Source organism: Ammospiza caudacuta, chromosome 5 (genome assembly GCF_027887145.1).
Source record: "Ammospiza caudacuta isolate bAmmCau1 chromosome 5, bAmmCau1.pri, whole genome shotgun sequence".
Taxonomy (NCBI): domain Eukaryota; kingdom Metazoa; phylum Chordata; class Aves; order Passeriformes; family Passerellidae; genus Ammospiza; species Ammospiza caudacuta.
The window spans coordinates 24,386,488-24,412,473 of record NC_080597.1 but is presented as its reverse complement, the minus strand read 5'-3'; the positions used below and the strand labels follow the sequence as shown (position 1 = coordinate 24,412,473).

The following is a 25,986-nucleotide window of genomic DNA, read 5'->3' as shown; positions in this document are numbered from 1 at the left end:
TCCAAAACCATAGCTTCAAGGCATCTTTCAGTGGCCTAAGTTTGGTGTTTAAATTACACATGTTATTTTGAACTACGAATATCTGCTCAATCAACTCTGCTGCTGCTCTGAGGCAGCTAAGCTGAGTGCCCGAGAGTTTCTGTGATGGCACACACAGCCACTGGCACCCAGGAGAGAAACATGGATTCACAACATCAGGAGTCCAAAGGGTTCTGAGAGTCAGAGGTTAAAGATCTAACTGTTTTCATCACTTAGATTAGTAAGAGAGATTTTGGCCAAAAATGTCTTCATAGAATCAAAGATTGGTTTGGGCTGGAAGGAACCTCAACAATCATCTTGTTCCAACTACCATGAGCAGGGACACCTTCCACTACAGCTTCCATCCAGCCTGGCCTTGTCTTCTTGCATATTTATTATATATTTGACTTCTGAGCTGACTACAAAAGACTGATTGCAACTGCTTCAGCAAGGAAACAAACATGAGAGATCTGCCCTCCATCTCCCCCCATCCTTGCAAGTACAGGTGAACCCTTGAGGAACAAGCACCCTCCTGCCAAGACATACAACAGTCTCTAATCTGCCGCCTTAAGAAAGGTGAGACAGAAGTCTCTTTGGGCACCAATGGAAAAAAAAAAGATGAACCATATATCTGATGAAGCATTCTAGGTGTCATCTCCAACCTGTTGTTTCCTCTGGCAGCCTCTACTCACTGCCTTTTCTTGTTACTGTTTTCCCAGATTGCATATGCTCATTTGTCTGTCCCTCTGGTACTGAGGGCAGCATGCAAAGCCCCTTCCAAAAAAATCAAGCACCAACTAAAAACAAAGAAAGAAATAAAAATTAAAAGCTTCATAAAATGGATATTAGCAAGCTGATAGAAAAACTTCTGCATAAAAAAATTTCAATAACATCAATAACAATAAATATCTTTAGTTTAACATCAGCCACCAGAACTACTGCACTCCCTCAAACATTGACATTGGCTGGCTCACAGGTGAGCCCAGAAAGGGATGCTAACAGCTCACTTGGTCAGGGTGCACAGAAAGGAAGGAGCTGCCAGTTATGTCCCCCTGCTTCAGGAAGCTCAGGAAATCTTTTCAGTTGTCCAGGTTTGCAAGGGCTCTGGGATTATGGCCCTTCACTGGATGGGGATGTTTCTTTCCTACAGCTTGCCCTTTAATAATGTTAAAGGGCAAAAGGTCTTGACTGACACACAGCAGACCCCAGAGAGACCAATTACTCAGCCCGTCTCTTCTCCCTTACCTGCTCCTCTTGAACATCTGCAAAGAGTCTTTAAATTTGACCTGCAAACACTAATAGTTTTCTTTTGCAGCACTGGTTTGTTCCTCTTCAGGGCTTCTGCATGCGCTTCCCATTTATGCAATGCTGACTCCCATAATGGTCAATAAAGGGCAGTATAAGAGTATGACAAACTTATGCTCCCAGCCATGCCCAGAATTCAAATTGAATTAGAAAGTCAGCCTGTGTTCATAAAAACAACATTAACAAGCAAATGGAGCTTTACTGTGCTTCATAACAGATATCACCTATCTTTGGATTGCTGTCAATTCTTTATGTAAATACTTTAAATCCCTCAGACTTTGTTTTCCACATGATATAGTGTCTTCATAATCAAATAGTATTTAAAACATTTATTGCCTTGTTAAATATAACAAGTTAGATTTACTGGGATAGTCACTTTCCCTAATAGCCAATTTAATAAAACTCAATCTATTCATTCATGGATAAATATATAATAGGCGGTTGTTAAACTTTAATAAATATGTTTAATAGTCAGCTGGCATTTTCTCTCAATGGCAGCACTTCCTCTCAGCTGCCAACAGGAAATGCTTCTCCTGAATGTGCCAATTCAGCCCATATGTGGGGAATACATTGATCTAGAGGAGCAAACAGGAGCATGAATTTCAGGTAGTTTTCTTATGCTACTTGTCAAAAGAAGAGCAATAACTGAGGTCCTAGCTCTCATTCAGGACAATCAGGTATTGAATAGCATACATGAGCTACAGTGTTTGTCTAGACTCCATACAAGCCACAGACCAGGACAAGAAAGGCAGCTGGCTATCTGAAAGTAATATAAATTATATTAATGTAATATTATGGCAATTTACAGTCTTACTGGACTCCTTGTCTCATGTAGATCATGTCACATTCTCTCACACCACCCTGCCAGTCCATGTCAACACATTGCCTCAGCTTCTATCTAAGTATCCTTTTAAGGCTTTTGGGTACCTAAGAAAACATTTTGGAGAAGTCTGCATCATTAAACTAAAAGCCTTTAAAAATCAGGCTTTAACTTAAACTGTAGAATGTTATAGTAAACCCTGCAGTATCCATGATCAGTTCTCTCAAATGAAGGCAGCTGTTACATGCAAATAAGAAAACACCAAAATATCATCAAAAGAGACTGCATTTGTATGCTGCATTGGGAAGCTTAATTTATAGCCACAAGACACTCACCTGGGTGGGATTATACAGTTCCTGGAGTGGGCTCCTGGATCCCTTCCGACAGCAAATGTCCATCCCAAATGGATTTCTACGCATTACTGCAAGGGGAAATTGAAATTAGTGCAGGTTAGCAACATTGGCTAGCAGAAAGCAATTGCAATACTTAGAGCAAGAAAAGATTTTTTGACCATAGACCATAGGATTCTAGACAGTGTTGTCACTTAACTCCTGATTTTCCTTTCCCTAAAAATTGTCTAAGAGCTAAATCCCTTATCTATTGTGAAAGTTACTGAAAATAAAAACTCTCTTATAAAAATTGTTATGCAACAACTCTCAGTTTGGGTGCACAAAAATTCAAGCATTGGGACCAATGCAACACAATTTTCAGCAGTGCCAGACACCTGCTTGTCTGATCATCAGGAAGGAGACAGATGGATTCCTATAACCAGCACCTCTGAGAGGCAATGTCTGAGCCTTTCTCTGCCTAAACACAGATGTATACAGGAACCTCATATTAAATTGCATGATTTTAAAGCTTTTGGCCTAGTTCTTCTGTTTCTCCTAGAACAGATACTAATCAGTACGGTGACACACATACAATCAAACACTGCTGCCCTTCTTGCCACAATTTTGCTTTACATATTACAACTGGAAATTTTGACTGATCCACAGAACAACATGCACTCTGTTATACCATTAAAGGCGAGCTGGCTTTCAAACCAAAGGCTTTGTCAAAGGTCTGATCAAGGAGCATTTTGGATGAGAAATTTTTCAGGAGAGCTGTTGGCCTGAGCCCCAGCAGGGATGCAGACCATCAGCTTCAAGTTAGACCTCTGTGGCCATAAAACTCTGTAAGAAGACATTCAGCTCCACCGTCTATAGTCAGGAGGAAAACAAGAGCTTGCTGTGTTTCTTATCTCACACGGCCCACATCATCCTCTGCTAACACTTTCCTGCCCCCAGCTTGCCCTGGGAAATACAGAAGGAGCATCAGGCTGTCAGACACCCACATCCAGCATCGCAGCATTTTGTCTCATCAACATTTGATTAAGACATAACCAAAAAAAAAAGGGGAGAAGAGATGTTCCTGCTGGGAACATCATGTTAAGCCAAGTCAGGCATGCTTTTATCATCTCACCACATTTTGTAACCAGAAACTATTGAAGCGTCCTAGAACAATGAGCTGCACCACTTGCAGACATGCTATCATGGGCTTCAAGCCAAGTCAGAGAATACAGTCCAGTAATGTTTTAATACTGAGACCTAATATCATAACTGATACATCAAGTAATATAAACCGCAGAAAAGTGTATCCGGTCCAATCTGGAAACATAATTTATTCCTTCACTCACTCAATATCTATTTTCAATAGGAGGTAATTATCTAATAACATGCTGGGTTGCTTTTTTCCTAAGCAAACAGATTCCACAAGTCTTGTGGCAGGAGACAGACATATTCAGTAAACAAACTGGCTTCAGTTTTCTTCACAATTAGGACAGTAATGTTAGTAGAGGCAATAATTTTATTTTACACATTTAAACACCAGATTAAATTCTGAGCATTTTTAGTGATGCAAACAAGTACTGCAATTCCTCCATTGTTGTGCTAATGCATCTTTTTAAAATATAACTTACAATGTATTTTAGAGAATTAAAACTTAAGAAATGTTTTACAGTAACAGTCAGCTTCCAAAGCCTGGAAGTGGTTTTAGGAAGAAAATTTTGAAATGAGTGTGAGATATCCAACAGCCATTCTAACTACAGAGCTCCTGTCCACCTTATGCCCCCTCCATGCTCTTGTACCAGAACTGTGTCCAGAGAAGCTTTCAAAATCATTTTGTATCCCCTTCCTCAATAAAGAAACCTTTCCAAAATGAAGCCTTCTACTCCAGGGCAAAGCACATTAAAACACCACAGCAGGGGGAAAGGGAGAGGGGAACATTTTAGTGTATACAGCTCTAAGACTGTGATAAGGTCCTGCAACACTGATGTTCTAAAATGAAGAATAACAAGAATTCTAGTGTGGTGTTCCTTAACTTGTTATTTCACTTTTAATTTCCATTAAATACAGTAAATAGTACAATGCGTAAGTGTATCTATCGCTTCCTGCTTCACTTAGCCAGCAGGTATCAACACGTTATTTGCAGCAGTAACAATAATAAAGATTAAATTATTTCCGCAACATGAAAGATTTGTTTCCAGATGTAAATAGACAGTAGAAAAAGCTATCGCCCCAGCAAAAGCTAAATGCTAACACAGAGCCTTAATCATAGAGGTGATTCAACCTTATTTTATCATTTCCAGTATTACTTAATTTGTTTTGTTTTTTCAATAAAGCTTTTAGAATCAGACTGGGGGGTTAGCATAGCAACACTGCACTTGGTTTCCTATTTATTGATTCCAGGAACAGCACTCCCTGATACAACTGTACACAGCACATCTGTGCACACCTGGAAAGTACTCGTGCCTGGAATTTTACTGCAGCATCAAGATAAAGGCAAATACTCCCCTTTGTTCAGCAGAAATCCCACCTGCACTGTTTGTACAACTGTCCTCAAGTGAATAACTATCAGGAATGTTTTTATATAGTCCAAAACACTTTCTAACATGTCTGTGGGCACATTTACCTCTCAGGGCTCCTACAACATGTTTTCTACTGTCTCAGCTTCTCTGAGGCAGTGCTTTATTATGCCAATGACAAAACCTATTGGGCCTGAACCTCACCTATAGCAATCTGCAGTAAGAAGAACTGTAGTATGGAGCTCTACTAATTTTAACAACACTTTAGCTAAGGATCCATTACACCATTGTGGAAGTGAAAATTAAAAAATCAAGCCCTTTATCCTCACCAAATCTTATTAGCATAGTAAATATAACAATCTACATTTTATGGCTTGGGCTGATCTCCATACATAATTATGGTTAATTATAATCTAATGAGAAGTACTGCACATGCATGGCTCCAAGAATCATTCAAAAGATCACAAGAATCGTTCAAAAGATCACATTCAGACACACCAACAGTGTGAAGCAGCTGACAAAGGATTTTAGAATTGTCTAGGTTGTAAAAGACCTATAAGATCAATAGCATTCCGCACCTTTAATGATTCAAGAGTAGTGCTAACACTGCAAGGGCAGCAAGAACATGAATCCTCTGAATTTAGCCAGGAGTGTGAACAACTGGATGTATCGTGAGTTTGTTACTTAAATACAAGAGCTTTAAAAACAAGACCTTTGTTCCATCCCCAGGAATGATTTGTCAAAAATGCAGCCTTGGCCCATTTTGCTAAAATATGTGTGGAACCACTAGTTATGAATCTAATAAGGAAGTTTGTAGAGCATGCTATCTAGACACCAAATTTCAGTTTCTCAAAAGAGGAAGATAAACAGCCCTGCATAATCAACACAACAATCAGTTGTGTATGCTCTGTATACATACAGGGGAGTGTGTAGGCCTTAAATCATCTCAGAACAGGAGCATCTGTGCACAGCTCCAGCTTTCAGAAAACTCCATTTAGATCCACCAGTACCAACAGCAGGAATTTGACCAGTGAGTTACAGTGCACTTAGGACAAGAACACTGAAGATCATTCATATGGTAACATGTGAGCCAGGCTTAATCTGTTACCTTTCCTTGGCAAGAAGGCATTACTAATGCACTTGGTAACCCTTCAAAGACCCTATCCTAGAACTGGAGACCTCTGGAGAAAATACTGAATGTAAGAAGCTGCATAAACATAATTTCTGCCTCTCCCTATCAGGAGCTACAAAAACCTGAGACAAGAGGACATGGTAGCACTTCTATTGGGAGATTACTGGCCTAAAATGAATGTGAACACTGTGATTACCTAGACAAAGTGAAAGGGGGTCAGGCAGAAATCATGAGATTCAAGATTTTTGAAGACTGAAAGCCATAAAAGGTCACCTTCTCACAAAGTGTCAGAAGGGCAAATCAAACATTTCTCCCAAGTCTGTGTAGGATTAAGTCCCAGAGGAGACTTTGCTGGAAGAGACACACAAAATAACTGCTACTTCTTCAGCACTGAGAGGGACAAGTCATCTCTTCAAGGATGGGTGTCTGCATTCAGCAGCCATCTCTTTCACTACCAATCTACTGTCTCACAGGTGTCTGAAGCTCCAGTTCCCAAGACTTCTGTATATTAAAAGGTACCGGGCTGCTTTCTAGCAACTGCTGCCCTGCTTTGCAACATTTGATTTACATTGTTCTGACTACTCTAATTACTGGCATGATAACAAAAGCCAAATGTAAAAATTTTACCTCTGTTCACTGCCTCTTAATTTAAGTCTCATATTACCAATATTTGAGAAAAGTTCTGAGGACATATCAATATTTAACTTTTCATTACACTGGTCTAAAGCACAAAGAACAAAATTCCCTAATACAGCATTGCTTAAAGCTGACCTACGTAATTCATTCCTCCTATTGGGATACAAGTTTTCTCTTGTAACTGATACTGAGGAGGAAACAGTATGCACTGGCAGCAGCATGGTGAGACTCCAGTTGAGGATCAGATCCTGTTCTTTTTTAAAAGAAACAAATCCAATATATTCCTCTTTTTAGTCTGATTGATCTTCATTTTTGGTCTGATTTCTGCATGAGAGGCTGAAAATGGTTGCTTCTTTTGGCTGAAATACACTGCTCTCCAGCTAATCCATTGCTCTCCTCCTGCCCAACCACCCCTAATTTCAGGCCAAAGTAAATGCTTTCCATGGAGCATCTTCTTGACAGCAAAGAGCATAGTAGATTTTGCTTGACCCACTGGGTTAGGGCCAAACATTCACCTGAACATTCCTTACCCAACCTAGACAAAAAATCAGTGCCACTTGGTCATAGCAAGATAGCAGCACCAAAATGGTTACTTACACCTTTGCCATCTCTACCCATGTTTACACCAGCTACCACCTTTAAACTTTCTGTATTTTTAAGTCAAAGCAAAAATATATAATTATACCTGTACTGAAAGTTGAGAGAGATTCTCTTCAGCTAAAGATCTGGACATGGTTTTTCTTGCATAGATTTCTGCTACAATCCCAAAGCAGCACAGAAAAGTACTTCTACTTGGTATATAGGATGAAGATTGGAATACCTATCTCAATACTACACCAAACACCTTAACCACAGTGAGACATCCACAGCCCAATTGTAAACATTCTTCTGTAAATGGTATTATGAAACAATGCTCTGTCTGTACTGGCAAGAATTACACTCAAGGCAAGCTGGTCATATCTGAATACAAATCAAGCAAGGTTCAATCCAACAACATTTTGCACATCCAATGTTCTTGAAGCATGATAACACTCAGCGCAGAGTTGAAGTAAGTGACCCAAAGAAGTAGCCCTTTCCCAGAGTTCCTCAGACATTTGGGACTGATTTTGCTTTTTTATTGTTCAATTTGGAATATCTTGTCTTGGAACATACCTTTCTGACAGTTAGCTAAAATCATGCTGAACAAGCTTGTGATTAGTAAACAGCTTGTACTGCTGCAGGAAAACGAGTCTTGCATAATGATTTACAACAGTTTGCTCTGCAAGACTTCAGCCAAGTTTAAACCACAAGCAAAACAGGAAACTCAGCAAAAGAAGTCTAACTCATTTCAAATGTCATGAAAATTCCTGGGCTCCCTTCTACAGAGTAATCAGGCTAAGCATACTGAATGATATGAAAGGGTTAATTTTTAATCAGCAACCAGAAACATGAGAAGTGAACGTAAAAGCTTAAATAAGGAGACTTTGAGATAGCTCTCTAGGCAATGATTTATGAACACTAATCTTTCAGCAGAGATTCACAAAGATCAATGAATTGATAGCAACATTTTGTGACATCTGGGGCCTTGTGCTTTGCTGCATTCGGCTCAGGATTTTAGACTAAATTATTGGTCCTTCATCTAAATACCACAGGTACAAGGATTTATGACTAAATTCTTGTCTGGCCTCCTTTGATTTCTTAAGGCAACACTGCAGCTTTCTTCCCTGGAGCTTGAGAGATCTATTTTTAGAAAGTCAAAATCAGATTAGGCATTGTATATAAGTATGCCAAAGTCTTAAACCCAGAGAATGCGACAATTCTTCTGTTTATCAATGGAGAACAGATTTTACCTTACATCAGACAGTAACTACAGAAACAAGGATTTACTTAGCTTGAGAAACAAACAAAAATAAATACAATAAAAGCAAAGGATAAAAAAATAAAGAAGAGATCACACCTTAGTGATCTCTTATATATATGATTATAGCTAAGAAGAGCAGAAAAGCTCCAGATATGGGGCCAGGGACCAGCAAAGTAACAATCGTCACTTCCCAGGTCAGAAAATTAGAGGCAAAGACCCTAAAAACTCCCACTAAACCTATTAGTTGCTACGTTCTGAATTCGTATTAGGAAGTGAGATTTCTATAAGCTACTCATTTAAGCTCCTACAATTACAGAGAGCTAGACCTGCATAGGTGGGCCAAACCAGGGGGCCCTGGAGGTGGCTCCTCTGCTTTCCACTGAGGAGCAATCCTAAATGGTTGAGGTTACGCAAAATAAATCCTGGCACAAGTAAGGAAATTCATCTCAACATTTGTTTCTTGGCTCTAATCACTAATTACAAAAGTTGTAAATGCCCTCCAAAGAATCAAGAGATATTTAGTTCCTTTTTGCTTTAGACAGTTTTCCAGAAACAAATTTTTACTTTATCCTGTTTGTTCTCAGATTAGCATGGGGATGATTTTAATTGGGCACCGTGGGGAAGTTAATATCCTTGGGTGAAATTATGTAGACTTAGATCCTTGGTCACCCTACAGACATTGCATGTGGCATAAATTAGCACAACATCTTCTCTGTTAATGAACAATGAGAAACTTTTTTCCAGTAATTAAAAAAAATTGTGAATATATACAGCATTTCTTTAGAAGTCTCAAGAACTTATCCACAAACCTAAATCAAGAGACTTTTCCACAGGCATTACTACTCCCATGAGGAGAGCTCTATTTTGTTTATCTCAAACACACAGGCTTTTTTAAACGCTGCAAGTTTCTGTGGGTGCAAATCACAAACTGTATTAGACTTTGTCAAAACTTTTCTGATACAACCTTGTTGTCTCTGGCATGAAATACAGATGTGGGAGCATCACAGTATTTCACAGGCCCATTCTAGATGGATCACTGACCATCTCAGCTGTCTGCTCACCTCTGAGAATGCTGTAATTTAGGTCATCAATTAGCAAAGCCAGGTGTCACATAATATTCATCAAAATAGTATATTTATTTTCTTGCTGAAGTACTTCTACGTGTTCATAATTAAAAAAATTTTGCCATCTACATCAACTTAAGAATTTCTTTGTTTCCTTTTATTTTTCCATCTTAAATGCAGTTAGACGCTTAGGAATTATATGTATTTCACAAACAAACATGTGCATTATGAATTTGCATGAAGGGACACTGCGGATCCAGTACATCAAATGCAAAGAAAAACTCTAACTTTTTCTGGACATTACACATTTTCCTACTTTTCCATTATAAGTCAGGCATGTGTTTTGGCAAATGAGACTGCAACAATCTGGAAAGGTAGGAAGATTTCTAATGAGACTTACAGGTTTCTAAATACACCTTCTTCCAATTTCTAGATACTCACTGTAACAACATCAGCAGGCACATCTGCTGCGTTGTCTTCATAGCAAGGAGCTAAATTTTCTACTCTGGTCTTCTTATCAGCCTAGTTTTCAAGCTTGTAGATAGTTGGTTATATCCCATCTCTCTGATGTAAGTTCAAAAGAAAACTGTGTAAATGTAGGTCCAGGGGGAAAAAAGCAGATTGTCCTAAAAAAATAAGAAGCTGGATTTCTTTTTCTAAATTTCCCACTACTTCCATCACGCCGTTAGTACCAGTCTACTTAAAAATGATTTGTGAGTTCACAAAAAAAGAGAGAGAGAGAGAAAAATCTTTAAAGGAGGAAGGTTTCTTTAGAAAGCTGTAATTTTAAAAGCCTTTGTCTTGAATCACAGTCAAAATGAAAACAACTGCTGCAGCCTATTTGAGCTACTGCTTCTTTGCTATTCTTCAACAGACGTACACAGAAGATGAAATACAAAATCATATTTGCAATGGATATACTGAAATGCACAGCAAGTCTTCTCACAAGCCAAGGAGAATAGCAAATAGAGCTGCAGCAGTCTTTTTAACCTGGAGGAATGAAAGGCTCAGACTTGTGGTATCTGAACTTGAGGCAGAAGCAGTGTTCACACACTTATGCACACCTGACCTGTCAAAAAGAAGCCAAGGGACTCAGGTCATTCCTGTCCTAGCAACGCGTCCAGATAGACCAAGATTTACCACCTCTGAAGCAGTGCCTCTGGTACTTTACTGCAGTCACAGCCCCCTGATACTTTACTGTGATTTAGGAGCAACAATTTTCTTTACAAAAAAGAAGCACTAAAGAATTCAATAAGCAGAAAAGACAGTATGAAATCCTGTAGTAATCACTTCCAGAGCAGTCATTCATTATGGCAAAGAGGATTATGACTGTAGCTTGTTGGATAAGCAGATGAGCTCTCACAAATTAAAGACGGATCTTGCTTGGCAATGTGAAGGCCAAATGCTGATATTAAAAGGAAGAAAGTATCATGGACAGCAGAGGCCTGATTCTGCGATTTGGAAGTTGTCTGAACTAATAATTAATACACAGCTGGGCTTACTGCCTTATTCCAAGAGTTTATTCTGCTTAAGACTTCTAAACTCCAAGTAATCCCAAGGCACAGAGACGCAATGGGCTTCTTTGCAAGATCTTTTACTTTCCCAGCTGCTGTTTATTGCCTCAGCTGACCGAGATCAGCACAGCTCCAGGTCTGTAGAGCAGTACTGGCCCCACAACCTGCCCCACTGGATCACAGAAGTTCTCCACCACTCCTCCTTCTTCCAGCAGGATCTACACATCTGTACAGGGAGGCTGGGAAGCTGCTTTCACACACTCCTCTCTCCATTAGCAATGAGTGTACATGGATAATATTGCTTTCAGATGTAGGAATCCCCTCATGTGGCATTTTTGAAATACCCCAAACCACAGATCCTTCACAACATTTTACATATGAATAGGACATTTTCAACTCCCTCAGACTCAGACTGCATTTCACCACACAGAAGAGTAAAATAGACATTAGCACTATAAAACTTCATCTCAATTAGCATAATCTGTATTTCCATTACAGAGCCCAGCCAACTCTGGGCAAGGCACTGAGCAGTCTGGATCTTTCTCTGAGGAGAATTTTTTCAAAACACAAGAAAACTATTCAGCATGGCAAATGCATGAGGTCTCACTGCCTGCTTATCTTTATGTGGTCCTACTCTCTTCATCTGTCTCCTTCCACTCTACCCATCATTTCAATGACTTTAATTAAAACCTTTTGATGGACTTTTGTCTACAGTGAGGAAATGCAGCCATGCTTCACACATAGACAAGTGGATGAGCCAAGCATATCAACTCCACCTCCTGAAGGCACACCCCATAGAAAAAAGGAGTGAACAAGGAATGATTTTTCTGTGATTTTACATCCAATGAGAGCATTCAAAGGGGAATCAGAACAGGCAGCAGCTGTAAAAAATACATATTCTGCTATCACTAACAAATAGGGTAGACTAAACATTTTAAATTTACTGGGACTCTTCAAATAATACAGATATGATATATGCAAATAAAAGCAACATGCAGAAATAGCATGAAGCCACTATGCAAGTGGTTTTCCTCTCCATTAGATGAGAATTAGGAATCACACAGCACTTCAACGTGTAGTTTCTAAGGCTCCAGAATACTGGATACCTGTGATCTCTACTGATAATAACACTATTTAATAATTAGCGTGCAAAATACTAAGCTTTGCTTTCAGTAAAATAGCTTGCCAAGGGCATTGAGAAACTCTGTTAGTGTTGCAGCCGGTGACCAGTAAGTAGCTAAAATCCAAGATCTCTCTGACAAGATCATTCTGATGGAGACAGGCAACAAAACTGCTTGACATAGACTCAAAAAGTTCTCAAAAAACTCAAAAAGCCATAGACTCAAAAAGTTCTTCTCTAGGCAACAAATGTTATTCTTGCCATAGTGATGTCTCATGCAGAGAACAATAGAAAGAACAGGAGAGGAAACCAAGGAAAGCACCCTTTTCAGAAGATTTTCCTGAAATAATTCCCAACCAAGGAATAGTTCACCTTACAGAAAGACATCTTGTTTCTAAATTTGCCAGGAACAGAAAATACACCTTGAGAAACTGATTTGATGTCAAATTTTCCTCCCCAACCATACCCTTTTGCTAAGCTGATGTGACCTGTCTGCACCTCTCAGCCACTTCATCTTGTGCTACATCTGTCTCCTCACCTCTATGCATATAACTTATGATCAAGGCACCTTCTAATTTTCTTTTATTCTGTGACAAATTTTCTGGGCATCTCATCATTCCTTCCTTTCTTCTGAACACACTCAAAGCTATCACTGCAGATTGCTGACACCAGGGTGCCCCACATCACAAAGCACAAGCTGTGGCAGGACTCACAGGATGAGCAAATGTCACCTCCCCTTGCTGGCCCTGTCCCCCACCCTCCTGTGCTTCCCTGTGTGCCAGGCAGCAGGCAGGCCAGATGATGAACCATCACCCTCAAGCCCTTCCCAGACCTCACTTACAACAAAAAAAGGTCCTCTACTAAGTAAGCATCACTTAAATTTTATTCCTCTATGCATTTAGTGCTGCAAGATGACTAAAACAAGGCTGCCACTCAAGTCACTGGGTATTCACAATTCTGCATTACTGATCTGCAGTTCTCTTCCTCTCCATTTACCACTGCCCTAACTTTTGCATCCGCTGTAAATTTGATCAATAAAAGAGTATCTTTTGTTCTGGTTGATAAATTAGAATATTCAACAAGCATCAGCCCAAACTCTGGTTTCCCAGGGATCCCATGGGAAATGTATCTCCTTAGTGATGATTTTCCAGTTACAGCTATTTTTAAAAACTGTTCCAAATTTTTAAAATCAGTAATATGTGTGCCAAATTGATACGCATTCACTTGCCAATTTAACTTTTGGGTTGTTCATTCCCATATCACCTGTATAGGAGTAATTCTGACATTCAAATATTGTATCATTAAAACAAAGAGGGTCATCAGCATGCACAATTAATTTTAAAACAGTTATTTCCAAAAAGACATTTAGTCTCCTTGCCTGTCTCTAACCTTCCAAGGCTGCAGAGAAGGCTTCTGTGATGTATTCCAGTCTTGCTTTGCTCTCAACTATGTACAGGTTAATTTTATCACAAGTTCTTGAAAGCTGACACATCAAAACTGCATTTTACTTGAAAGTACTTTATACTTTCAGCTTAAAAATATAGAGCAGAATAAAAATTACAGTCTAAGTGATGCTTTCTCCAGCCACAGAGCTGAATGGCAGATTGTTCCCTCCTGATCATTCTTATCTCAGAGCCTGCTTGCTGCTTTTGGGGAAATTCTTCACTTTATTCTGAAAACTCCCTTTGTCTTCATTAAACATTAATCAGCCTTAACCAAGGAGTATATGTAAAAGCTGTGTTAAATAACAAAACACAACAATTGAAAAAAAAAAGGCTGATTTGATTTCAAATTTACAATAAGGGGTTGTCACATATTACCCCTTTCCAAGCTGAGATAAATCATCTCAGCTCCATGAACTCAAACAGATCTCTGTTCTTCTGCATGGTTGGGAATTGTTGCACCTGAACTGTGAAAGGTGAAAGGAAGATTTACTGAGATTGACTGCTTGAGTCCTCAGCAGGCAAAGCAGTGTAATCATTTTATTCAGCTGGGAAGGACACCATTTGTGTGCTTACGTGGAGCTACTCATGCAGGTATGATATGAGTGAGTAGATTACACCCATACATGAGTGAGTATATACTTGCATTATTGATGTTGAAACAGCAAACCAGTGTTTAACCCACTGCCAGATGCTGGTGTGTTTATTTTTATTTTTAAACAATTTTCAAAAATAGTAACATGCTACATTATGTTCTACTATCCAAATCCAACAATGAAATACCAGCTTATTTTGGTTTCTCCTTTCCATTCTCTGTATTTTGCTTCTCTCTATTTCATTACAGGACTCTCGGAATGAAAGCTTAAGTAAAATTCAGAGAAAATGGCAATGTGATTTTTTTCATTTAATAGTAGTCTCTTTATTAAATAACCTTTTTTTTCCAGAACACACGACTTTTCGGCTACTCTATTTAATCAAGCTCTTGACATAATATTTTCCTGTCAAAATCTATTCTATTTTTCTGGAATCTTTATCCTCTCTTTATTTCTCTCTGACCTTTTCTTTTCTCCCCTCACCAAATTACTCCCTTTGCTGCTCTGCTGCCCCTACATGCCTCTACCAATCTTTTATGCTGTTTCCCAGCTAACCATTTCTCTTCCCTCATCTTTCCTAGTCTTTCCACCACAATCCAGCTCCCTTCTTCCACCCTCGAAAGACACAAACCAAGAAAAATACCAACTTACTCCCTAACCTGGCTACCACACTAGAACCTGTGTCCTGCCCAACATAGATGTAGGGGTGGTGAGGACAAGGTGTGCTGAAGGCATGAGAGACAGCCTCAGTTGCTCAGGAGGAAACACAAACCAGCCCTCTCCCATGTGTCCCCCTAGGTTTTCAGGTTTTATGCCCATCCCTGAGACTGGTAGACTTCTTCCATTGTCTCCATGCTCCATTCCCAGCTCCGTGCTGTCACTCCACACATTCACCTCCTCTGCTCCCAAGAGACCACATCTACCCAGGGCCCTGCATCAGCTGAAACCAAAAATAATGAACAAGAGGCTTGATAGACAGGCAAATTACAAGGCCAGGAGCTACCGTGCAGAAAGGTGAGGAGGCATGACTGGTCTTATTTATAGTTGTAACTCAAGGCTTTGTTTTTCCTGCAGTTAAAATATTCAAGGAAGATGACAGAGTTCAAGGCAAGGAGCGTTGTCACCAAATTGTTTGGCGGCGACATTGCCAAGTGCTTTCCCATTTCTCAACAAATAAAAGGCAGCTTTTCCTTTCCTTTTTACATATTCACTTTCAGTTCTCAATTCCAAATGTTTAAGTAAGGAGCAGTGATCCCTCAGACCATTAAAGGCTGTGAGTATGGAAAATAGTCCAAGACTTTACATGCTATTTTCTGATATCGTACTTGAGAATTTTACTCTTCCCCCATCAAGACTGCACTCCAGCTAAAATCAGTGTTGGAAAAAACATTCAGGTAAATACAAACACCCTTAGAAATTAACACTGCCTACTGCCTCTACCTCAGCTCTGAATGTTTCTTTGTAATGGGAACCCCAAATAGAAAAGAAAAGGAGTACACCACAAGTTGGTAGCCCCACTGTCACTAACCTTGCAGAAACTGCATTTGTGTTTGTGGCTACTGCAAATGTGTGCTAATTTCAAAGGACAGCTGAATATGCGTACTTAAAAAATTCAAATTTAAATCACTGGCACCAACTAATTTTGCTCAAGAACTTCGCTATCTCTTTCTTGTTAGTGTTTTACACTGCCCACAAAATAATGAGGGATACAAAGGCTGTAGAAGAGGATATGAGTGAAACTGAAAAAAGAGTGCTTTGGATGACCCCAAGATAATTGCAATATAAGTAAAGAGTGCAGGGTGAAGGTAACAAGTGATTTAATTTAGATCCTCCCTACATGAACAGGATTAATTCCAGACCCTGCACATGTTCATTTGTGTCCTACTTATCCTATGAAGAAATTAAAACACAGGGTGGTTTACTGTGTACTCTGTTCATACTCTGTTCACCATGGTAAGACAATGTCACTGTTTCTCTCACAACCACGCTACTTCCTTTCTCAGAGTGGACAACAGCCCTAAAACCTGCACCCTCCATCAGCCCAGCCCTAGCACCAAGGGCCTCATGCCTCACTGTGCAATATCCCTTTAAGCAGGAGGCTCTCCCTACCTATGTCATCTTGCTATACCAGTAATTACAGAATCATGGGATGGTTTGGGTTGGAAGTGACCTTAAAGATCATCTAGTTCCAACCCCCTCGCCATGGGAAAGGATACTTTCCTCCAGGCCAGGTTGCTTAAAGCTCCATTCAACCTGGCCTTGAACACATCATGGGTGGGATGCCCAAAGCTTCTCTGGGCAACCTGTTCCAGCTTCTCATCACCCTTACAGTGAAGTATTTCTTCCTTTTATTTAATCTGAATCTATTCTTTTTCACTTAAGAGCCATTACCCCTTGTCTTGTCACTCCATGCACTTGTAAACAGTAATGCTAGCAAGTACTGAAATTCAAATAAACTGTCTTAGGCTAAAGTTCAAGGTCTCAGAAATAACATGTGCTTCGGGATTTGGTGTGAACTCTTCCATAAGCTTCCACTTGTAGTTTTCTTTAAAACATCTGACAGCATTATCCAACTTTCCAAATGTGTACCCCATCACAGCTACAGCTAAACACCAGTTTCCATTCGGACAATGCAACCGCAAATCTCTTTCCAAACCTGTTTTGCTTCACAGACTCCCTGTTGGAGGCAGTTTTTTGCATCAATGCTTCTTTGTGTGGAAAAGGGTGGAAATGCTCCAGCTATATTCCCACCATTTTCCATGCAAACAAGCTTCAGAGAAGCTTCTTCATGGCCGTGTGGGAGCTGAATCTTCAGCACACCCTTTAGATGGTGCTCAGGGTTGGTGGCAGGTTCAAGCCCATCCCAGCGTGCTCTCCACAAAAAACAGCTGGCAGTCAAGTCATCCCTGTCCTTAAGTCAATCCCTAATAAAACTCACAGTGGAGGGGGAGAAAACAGGAAGTGAAATACAAGCATAGCGAGCCCCAACCAAATATTTAGGGTTTCTCTCATTTACTTGTTAGCTCTTTGTACAGCCAAAAGACAAAGTTAAGCTAGGCACATGAGTAAGGGTTTCCAGCACAGGAGTTTCCCTATGCTATTTGTCTAATCAAAAAGTCAACAAGCTCCATCGCGAATTTTTTAGGTTGTAAAAATAGTGTATCTGTAGGACAACACTGAAGAAAGAAACCACAAGACTTCATTTCCTTTCTCCTGTGTTTTTCAAACAGCATCTGTTTGCTCACCACAGACAAAACAAAACACAGGCTTCTTCCCTCCCTTTAAACTTGAGATTAAGATAGTCAGATAGTCTTTGTTATTGAGAAACAAGTGACCAAAACGTTTCTTCCAAACCCAAGCAGCATTCTTCTTCCCCAGCATCCAGACAAAACATAGTCACACCAGTCACAGGGCTCTGCAATCTCCTTCCCAGAATCTCCCTCCCAGCAATGCCATTTATCCTCCTTATAATAAAACTTAAGTCAGGATTAAAGGAAGGGAGTGAATGTCTGAAATACAACAGGCCTTTTACTGGCCACATCAACTACAGTATGCGAGACAGAAATGATAAAAGCCAAAGGAAGATTTTCAGTGCTACTTCCTAGCAAAAAGTAGCCACTAAAAGCAGCCATCAAGGCTGGGTGCCAAGCTAAACACACAGGGTGACAGCCAGCCCTACCACTTGTCACTTGGTAAAATCACTTTCTCTGGACTAATACCTCAACAAGCACATAGAGACATCTTGCTCCCCCCAAAGCACACTGAGAGGAGATGAGCAGGGATGAACTGCAGGCCATCCGCAATAGTCAAAAATGATGTAATCTATTTCTAACAGATATGGCATCACAGCAATCAGCATTACTGCTTGACTTGAGAAGTACAGAACACAGCAAAATCAAAAACTTCTTCCTCCCTAAATCACCCCTTTCCTCTTCCCATGGCCTTTCTCCTGAAAAAGTGGGAAAAAAGTGATAAAGTGAAAATAAGACTAATAAAAAGCTGTGCCTATTTGTCACAAATAAGAAGAAATTTTAAAAGTTTCCAAAAAAACCCCCAATTTTCTTAAAAACCTAATGGTATTCTACCATCTTTCTTTTTGCAATGACAGCCACTACAGGAAAGATTTGTACACTTTCTTACCCAATTCTATAATTTGACTGCTGTTACTGCACAGGCACCAGTGGTACTGCATTTACACAGAGTCACAGCCAAAAGGTTATTAAAAATACAAATTACACAATCCAGTGCAAAACACAGCAGCTTTCCTGAATTATGGCCGTTTCCTAAAATGTGAGCTGGTACCACATTGCCAACTGGAGCCAAAAGCATGACCAATCCATGTCTATCCAAACTGCTTCAAAATAGAGCAGGAGCATGAAGTGACTGCAAAGCAGGAACACTCAGCCTGAATTTTGAATGCAAGCACAGGTTTATTATTAGGTTGTTCTTTTGAGTTACACAACCAATGCCTTGGCTACACTGGATAAAAATAAAAGCACAGTTACAGATCACCTGCCTCTCTCGATGTGAGCGGCTGCTCATGCTCCGCAGTGAGAAGGAGCACACAGCTAAAGGGAAGCACACAGAGAAGCTGTGTGGCTCCCAACCACAGTCCTGGGTGAGTGGGAGCAGAGACTAGGTCACACAGACACTCAGCTGGCTCCCACTGCCACTACCCACACTGCAGAGCCCTTCCAGAGGAAAGCAGAGAATGATGGAGAGGTCCAAGGCAGAAAGAGCATGGCCACAAGCCAAGCTTGACCCCTCTGCTGCCAGCAACGGGGAGGAAAATACTTCCCTGACTGCAACAGTGTGGGGCTGGACCAAAAGAACAGGGGAGAAGCTAACAGTGCCACTAAGGCAAAAGATGACATTAAGGATTATATCTATTTGGAAGATATTAGCAAACTACTCCTTGGCAGACAGGATTAATTTTCAATGTATAAAACCTGAACTCCACTATGGAGGAAAGAGAAAAACTATGACTCTTTTCAGGAATCAGCAAGAGCAGCAAATCTGTTGCCTTAGATTTATACACCAACAGCTACTCACACCACTCAGAACTGGCTGCCTCTCACCTTCTTTCCCTCCACTATGAGTGACTTCAATGACCCTTCTCTAGGCCCAAAGAATTTTTGAGTTACTAAACTGCAAAATAGCAGGTATTGAAAAACAAAAGAACACAGCTGATGATAAAATATGCCTGAAATTCAAGAACAGATTCAGCAAAAACACTCAGGCTTCAGATTCCCTACTGAAAGTAACCAATCTTTACATACCAACTCAAGGATAATCTAAATCTAAGATCATTATTTGTCTCCATTTAACATTCCTAAAGAACAGCTCCTATTTATTTAGCAAGAGTTAACCAATCCAAGTTGAGAAGTGTCTAATCCCATCATAATCTTCTTTCACACCATCATCATATACTTTGTGTCCTGTTCTTAAGTGTACATATGCACTTCTCAAAGTCCATGGGCAAGACTCAAGTCTTGGGCCAAAATTCTTTCCCAGGAAGCAAAAGTGTCCCCCAGCTGACACCTCCCACTGGACTTTACTTCTGGCTTTTACTTTTGGCTCCCTCACAATCTTCTTGTGTAACCTTGGGGGTACCACTTCAGCTCAAATTCATCAGTATACTGAAGTCCTCGCTTCACATCATGCTATGAGTTCAAAGTCAATGTAAGTATATTGATACAGTCATGACTTGCTGAATGTCAGAAAAAAACTGGTGACAGAGCTGGAAATAAAGAAGAGACATCCTGATCTCAAGATCAATTCCTTTAACCTCCAGGCCACATTTGCATGAATTAACAGGGGAAACAATTCTGCACGTGGTCTGAGTCATTGTAGTGATCAGGTAATACGTCCCAGTTCTGTCATTGTTACATTTGATGGCTCTGGGCTCCAATTTCCACCCCCATGTCACTTGCCCATTTCTGTCCTTGGGAAAAAGTAATCAAGTATGATAAGAATGACAATCATAATTAGCTTAAAATACAGGCCTGTTGGCATGTATTGAAAACACATTTTTATATAAAGAGCTCATGCAAAGGGAGCAAAACTAAAGCAATAGAAATTTTAGATTAATTGCCTATGGATATCCAAACCCAAATTATAAAAAATCATAATTTTAGGAAATGGTAGGAATTTCCTTTACATAAATTACTCCTTTAAATATTTAAAATCCCACTTCAGCCTCACTAGAAATTAATGTCTAATAGCTGCTCTTCTGTAACCTGACAGAATAACATGTAAAATGCATTTAGCCTGGTCAGCTCCCTCAAAAATAAGAGGGACAAAGACCAAACAAGGTAAGAAACAATCTAATTCACTAAGCTACCTGTCACAAAGTAAATCACTTCCCAGAGAAGAAAGAAGAATGGGTTCAAACGTTTGAAGCTGACTCTTTGTAACAGCAACCAGTTATGAATCATATCATATTAGCACCGCTTCTGTGTTGTAGAGATTTTCTTTATAATATATTTGTCCATATTCTGCTATTTTTCACAGCTAAGCAACTACTGGTCTGTTGGAAGGATGCCAGCTGTCAGTAATTTGAGTAATTCTGTCAAACTGATACTTCACAAATCTGTAATAGTCCGCATTTCTGATGATGAATTCCTCACTGTGTGTGTGACAGGGTAAATTACTGCCAGCAATACCTACACAATGACTCCATGGGTCAGTGGGCTCGTTGGAAAGAGAGACAGGAAAAGTGAAAAGCACTGCCACGGGATGACAACTGCCACACTGAGGGATTTAAAGAGAAAGTTGTGTTTGTTTTCTGACCTTCACTGAAACTCCAGCCATCAAAATGCCGTGGGCACTATGACCATGGCCATTACATCAATAAGATATAAGGTATGACAAGAAATAAGCAGAGACACGGGATATATTTTTATCAAGATATATCAAAGATAGCAACACTAGGTTCTTTTTCAGCCACATGGATAGAACTCCTCAGAGGACCAGTTTTAAAACAATAAGCCTGCTAAAACAACTCTTTCCAAGAGTTTCAATTAAACATCCACTGACTATTAATCCTCTTGTCCACTCCACAGACTCGTGTATCAGAGATACAGATAAAGAGATTGATATCACACTGATAAAACACAGATGAGCAGTATTTATCAGGGTAGTGTTGGTTACATTATCCACTGCATAAGCCTGCCATGGAAATTACCACTAAACTTGCTGTAATTCATGTCTTTTACAGCCCCCACCAACACATAAGCTTAGCACAAGTAGTAAGTCCTGGTGGGTTCCCACTCCTTTGCCCTTCTCACTGAATTTCAGTCTAAGTTAGACATTGTCCCATGAGCTTAGGACAGAAAAAATGGGATCAGCAAGCTGATGGATAAAAAAGGCTTATGTAATTAACCCTTATTGAGCAGAGCTCGAGCAATTAATCTGTGCAAGTGCTCCACTCTTCCACCATCTCCTTTGCTGAGTCTCTCCTGAACTCATTAAACAGAGCAAGGAACTATCACCCTGGCAGGATGATTAAAGTCTTTGCATGATGAAGCGAGGAATCCTCTGAGATCACTCAGCGTGCACGTAATAGGACTCAGAGCCAACAGAGGTTTCCTTCAAATGGAGGGAAAAAAAAGTGATGGTGACTGTGATTAAAAAAAAAAAAAGGACCAAGATATTCCCTTATTCTTTTAATGATTTACAGCACTATCAAAAGACATAGAAGCACAAGTACATCTGATACAAATCTCAGCAAATTCAGTGACTTTGACAACACTACACAAATCTAAAGCAGTTGAGATTTTGGACCTAAAGTCTTAACAATTACAAATAAAACAGTAACACCCTAAATTTTGATTCTCATTTGAAAACCCAGTGCCTGCCGCTAACAAAACTGAAAGTACTGACTTAGGTTTCTACTTGCCCAGGCAAAAATGTGCTCAAACCTAACAGAAAGAACTACATGCTGCTTAAAATAACTGCCTGCTGCCTCCATTCCTAGAGTTATCTTTCATTACTGGAAGCAAGCAGTCATTGCGTTTAAGTTTTCTGGACAAAGCAAAACCAGAAAAAATACAACAGTCATCATATAAAAGCAAAATATTTAAAACAAAACAAAAAATATTGAGCTATTTGAAGTTAAGTATTAGTCACACAGATTCCATCAAAATTGTTACTGACTCATTATTACTAATGGAGGATAAAAATGTACTACAGACAGCACACAAAATATGTCCTTTTCTAAAAACATAACATATATATCCACATATAATTTATTTGAAAGACTACGAAACCACAATTGCAGGGAAGAAGTACGATACAACAAAAGATAATACTATTTTTTTTTAAATCCCACAAACTGCTGAAACATCTGGTTATTTTCAAAATAGGATCCCCATAGTAAATGAGAAGCCACTGAAAATAGCACAAAGATACCCAAATAGCACTGAAAACCTGACAGAATTAAAGCTTCATAGGAATGTGTTGTAAAATGTCTAACTACAGCTTCCCTAAATAACTCAGCCACACATGGATGATATAAATCATATTTTTTAAAAGGACAGAGCATCACAAGCAAGTGTAAATCAATAGGGCTGCACATGTACAAGCGACTGCTGAAAGCAAACACAAAACCCTCTGTGCTGAGGGAGATCTTGCAGCTGTTCCAGGAAAACACCACAGCAAGCAAATCCATGGAGCAAGGAGGGAGTGTGGTAGAACAGTATTTGGACAGCACAGGGAAGCTGCCAGCACAGAAACCCCTGCAGAAACACCCTGACTTGTGTTTTTGGGGTGAACAGGGAAGGATCTGGAGCCAGCAATCCATATCACAGCCAGCTCTGGCCATCAAACTGGAGACTGAGCCACAAGGTAGCTGCACCTCCATCGTAATAGGGCAGGGTTTGGGCTTTTTCCCACACGGACTCTTGATCCAAGTCTCAAAAAAAGGGAGTGATGTCCCTCTGGTTGTATTTAATATAGGCCACATTGACCACATGTACTGTCCAAACCAAACTAGACAGAGGCCATACCGAACAACCATATTTATGTAGAAATTATTAAATGCATCCTTACAGTTCAAAAGCAAATCTGAATCTTGGACTAATTCCTCCCTAATTTAGGCTAAAAAAGTGAAAACTATTAATTTATTTTGTTTAGAAGCATACTCTCCTGTAGCCTAAGCAACCTAGCTGGGACATGCAGAAGGTCTAAACTGGAACTGACTACAGTTTTAAACCAGGATATAGTAAAAACACGTTCAGTGGGTGGAGCTCTGTCTCCTCTCCCGATTCAGGACAAAACTAGTCAAATACTGTAATTTCTTTCTCTATGTAATAAAAAAATAAATGACAGCACAAAAAACTGGAACTTTACAATTACATAACAATCTTCTAAACGTACACAAAAAAACCTACCTGGATTAAAATATTTGATTTTTTTCTAATTTACCTTTCCTTGTTAAAACCTGACACTGAAATAACAGAAGCTGTGAAATGGAAAGATACAGCAGTCTACCCTCAGCATACAAACCGAATATAAGAAGTAGAAGTAACATCAAAAACTGCATCATAAAAGATGCGAAGTACTAGCACAGTACTAACAGAAGAAATAGTTGCTATAGTAGTTTTATTTTTTAAAAATCAACAATTGTGATTTAAAATACTGCAGTTTGCAAATCTGGACTCCAACCTCAACTACTTTGACAGAAATCTGTGATAAAGACAGAGGAGACACAAGAGATCTCTTTCTTGACTTAACACTGCCAAAACTAAGGAAGGTCAAAGGTAAGCAGGGAAAAGAGGAGAGAGGAAACCCAGCTGGCTGATGCATCAAGCTACAACTACAGCTGGGAGCTAGGACTGTGGTAACTGGTGAAGAAGCTTTTAGGCAGCAAAATGAAGGACATGACTTGACATCCCACACACCAAGGGTAGGGAAGGACACTTCTCGGGAACACACAGGGATCAAAGAAAGGGCAAGTGGTCTCAGATTAGTTGGATCACAAGCACTGAATGGAGCCAGAAGTAAAAAGAAACATGAAAAAAAGCAGCTGTCATTAAAGAGGAATGACAAGACAGGTTGGGGCAAAACTCTGGAGGAAGCACAGGCTGGATTCACTGATGAAAAGAAGACAGGCAGCAGATACAGGCAGAGCAATGCTGCCAGAGTACAAAGCAAGAAGCAATCTGGGAAATCCGACAGCATAGAGCAGAGAGGAGGCTAAAAAGGATAAATAAAGGAGAAAGCTATAGCAATTGAAATGACCTTTGGAAAAAAAAAAACTTTCTGAGAAGGAAAAAATCAAGTGGAAGATGCAGTCTCATATCATCTCCACACCATAATTCAGGGTTGGAAACCTACACAAGAATACATAGCAAGGGCAAAGCCTGAAATAGGAATATAAAATTTGCCATAGAAAATAATTAATCCATCTAAGCATCTCACAGCTTGCTGTGGCCCCATTTATGTTTCTACAGAAAGTATCCAATTAAAGATCTGATGCTTGGCTGAACACAAAAGCAAAAATTATGTCCTAACACCAACTATGGTCTTCCAGTGGTGAATGCATTATTACCATAACCAACCTAAGCTTTACATACTTGACAAGGGAAGTCACTGTGAGGAGAAATAGTAGACCATTTCTCTTGCACTTTAACTTCAAACAATTTCTTTTAGACAATTTAATTTCACTTTGACAAAACCAAGACCATACCTGGTCTGACCAAAGAATGAAATTTTTTCTCCTTTTAATCAAGAGATCTTTTCTCTTTCTAGGATAAAAAAAAACTTGCACACACTAACTCATTACACATTCTTGCTCATACATTCATTTATTCAAGTCTCTTTCAAAGAGATCTGCCCAGATCTCTCTCAAATGAGGCTGTGCCAGCCCTGGTCCCAGACTGCCCACCTCTAATAATGTTACTTAACAATTCAAGAATGCTGTGCTCACATTGATTCTCTATTTTGCCTATCACAATTCTACTTCCTAGTTTCTAGCTAAATTGCCTCTTTCACCTTATTTTGTAGAGCTTCATTTCATATAATTCCTTATTTTCCAGAACAGCTGCTTTTAAAGGGAAGGCTTCAATTTTGAAAATTCAAGTTAGTTATAGCCTCCAGGTCAGTTTTACTTACCATTATGTTAACTTTCTCAGGTTATTCTTTGCAGATGAAAGGAACTCTTGCAGAACCTGAGCACAGCTTAGGCATTAGCACATAGCTGGGGTGCAGCCTTGCTCTGACCAGCATGCTCGAAGAAACCTTATTTTGAAAATATGACAGTATTTTACCAATGAGAAACAACATGATAAGTAAGGAAACAGCTTCATTTTTTCATGCTTGGAAACTCACTAAAATGGAAATTGCTTTTCCAGCATTGATGGCAGAATTACAGTGAAAACTTCTGTTTTCTTTCCCTCAACTGCCAATGATAATAGATGCAGACTCTTAATAAATCCTATCTAGCTACACCCAGAATTAGGCCACATCAAGACTATTTCTGATGTAGTTTTCATAAGAAAATCACAATAACAGGTTTTCAAGCCCCACTGGACACAGAGCATTCCCTCTCCCTCATCACATTTGAGAAGCTGAACTGCCTTTCCTTTACAGCTTCCATAGCTGGCACCATAGTTCAGTTCTTTCCCTCTTTTTGTCTTTCTCCAATGAAGCTCTTTTGT

General features: G+C 39.6%; 1 protein-coding gene across 2 annotated transcripts in view; it reads right to left on the bottom strand.

The window, feature by feature from the left end:
- CHST11 (carbohydrate sulfotransferase 11) overlaps positions 1–25,986 on the bottom strand; it is a 162,532-nt gene that overhangs the window by 94,774 nt on the left and 41,772 nt on the right. For both annotated transcript variants that reach the window (XM_058806163.1, XM_058806164.1), the window contains exon 2: positions 2,479–2,564. In XM_058806163.1, the coding sequence (XP_058662146.1) occupies positions 2,479–2,564 (86 nt within the window). The remainder of the gene's footprint in view (positions 1–2,478; positions 2,565–25,986) is intronic.